This window comes from Coregonus lavaretus, assembly GCF_964263955.1.
Source record: "Coregonus lavaretus genome assembly, contig: HAP1_SCAFFOLD_5203, whole genome shotgun sequence".
In the NCBI taxonomy this organism is placed as follows: Eukaryota; Metazoa; Chordata; class Actinopteri; order Salmoniformes; family Salmonidae; genus Coregonus; species Coregonus lavaretus.
The window spans coordinates 5,841-7,500 of NW_028158920.1; the positions used below are offsets into that span (position 1 = coordinate 5,841).

Here is a 1,660-nt window from a genome sequence, read left to right on the forward strand (position 1 = left end):
CACACACACACACACACACACACACACACACATAGAACAATGGCTTACATTCCCAGGGGTTAAGGCAGGTCCAACGAGCCCTCTCTCCTTCATCGGCATTAATCTGAAAGAAATGACCAGGTGAAAGACTAAAGCCTAAAGATGGAGCCACCAGATTGTTTTCAACATCAGTGCAAATGAAAGGGAGGAGATAGAGATGGAGCCCCTGACCTCTGCCCTCTGACCTTCTAACCCCCTCCCTGTCTCTAGTTGATGACTAAGCATCCAGGGAAGCGTCTGGGCTGTGGTCCGGAGGGGGAGCGAGACATCAGGGACCACGGGTTCTTCCGTTATATGGACTGGGACAAACTAGAGAACAAGGAAGTACAACCGCCATTCAAACCCAAAGCTGTAAGTCTCCCTCCCCCTGTCCTTCTGTTCAACGTCCCCCCCTCTATCCCCTTCTGTCCTTCCAGTTGGTTGTCCTTCTGTTCAACGTCCCCCCCCTCTATCCCCTTCTGTCCTTCCAGTTGGTTGTCCTTCTGTTCAACGTCCCCCCCCTCCCCTTCTGTCCTTCCAGTTGGTTGTCCTTCTGTCCAACGTCCCCCCCCTCTATCCCCTTCTGTCCTTCCAGTTGGTTGTCCTTCTGTTCAACGTCCCCCCCTCTATCCCCTTCTGTCCTTCCAGTTGGTTGTCCTTCTGTTCAACATCCCCCCCTCCCTCCCCTTCTGTCCTTCCAGTTGGTTGTCCTTCTGTCCAACGTCCCCCCCCTCCCTCCCCTTCTGTCCTTCCAGTTGGTTGTCCTTCTGTTCAACATCCCCCCCCTCCCTCCCCTTCTGTCTTTCCAGTTGGTTGTCCTTCTGTTCAACGTCCCCCCCCTCCCTCCCCTTCTGTCCTTCCAGTTGGTTGTCCTTCTGTCCAACGTCCCCCCCTCTATCCCCTTCTGTCCTTCCAGTTGGTTGTCCTTCTGTTCAACGTCCCCCCCTCTATCCCCTTCTGTCCTTCCAGTTGGTTGTCCTTCTGTTCAACGTCCCCCCCCTCTATCCCCTTCTGTCCTTCCAGTTGGTTGTCCTTCTGTCCAACGTCCCCCCCCTCCCTCCCCTTCTGTCCTTCCAGTTGGTTGTCCTTCTGTTCAACGTCCCCCCCTCTATCCCCTTCTGTCCTTCCAGTTGGTTGTCCTTCTGTCCAACGTCCCCCCCTCCCTCCCCTTCTGTCCTTCTGTTCAACGTCCCCCCCTCTATCCCCTTCTGTCCTTCCAGTTGGTTGTCCTTCTGTTCAACGTCCCCCCCTCTATCCCCTTCTGTCCTTCCAGTTGGTTGTCCTTCTGTTCAACGTCCCCCCCTCTACCCCCTTCTGTCCTTCCAGTTGGTTGTCCTTCTGTCCAACGTCCCCCCCCTCCCTCCCCTTCTGTCCTTCCAGTTGGTTGTCCTTCTGTCCAACGTCCCCCCCTCCCTTACCCTTCTGTCCTTTCAGTTGGTTGTCCTTCTGTCCAACGTCCCCCCCCTCTATCCCCTTCTGTCCTTCCAGTTGGTTGTCCTTCTGTCCAACGTCCCCCCCTCCATCCCCTTCTGTCCTTCCAGTTGGTTGTCCTTCTGTCCAACGTCCCCCCCCTCCCTCCCCTTCTGTCCTTCCAGTTGGTTGTCCTTCTGTCCAACGTCCCCCCCTCCCTCCCCTTCTGTCC

At 56.0% G+C, this 1,660-nt stretch overlaps 1 protein-coding gene across 1 annotated transcript in view; it reads left to right on the plus strand.

The window, feature by feature from the left end:
• Positions 1–249: 249 nt before the first annotated feature.
• Positions 250–1,660, plus strand: part of LOC311123473 (protein kinase C beta type-like) — a gene marked incomplete at its 5' end in the record, with an annotated part of 32,977 nt that continues 31,566 nt past the window's right edge. Inside the window, one exon of the mRNA XM_084197735.1 lies at positions 250–390. Coding sequence (XP_084053861.1) covers positions 250–390 — 141 coding nt within the window. The remainder of the gene's footprint in view (positions 391–1,660) is intronic.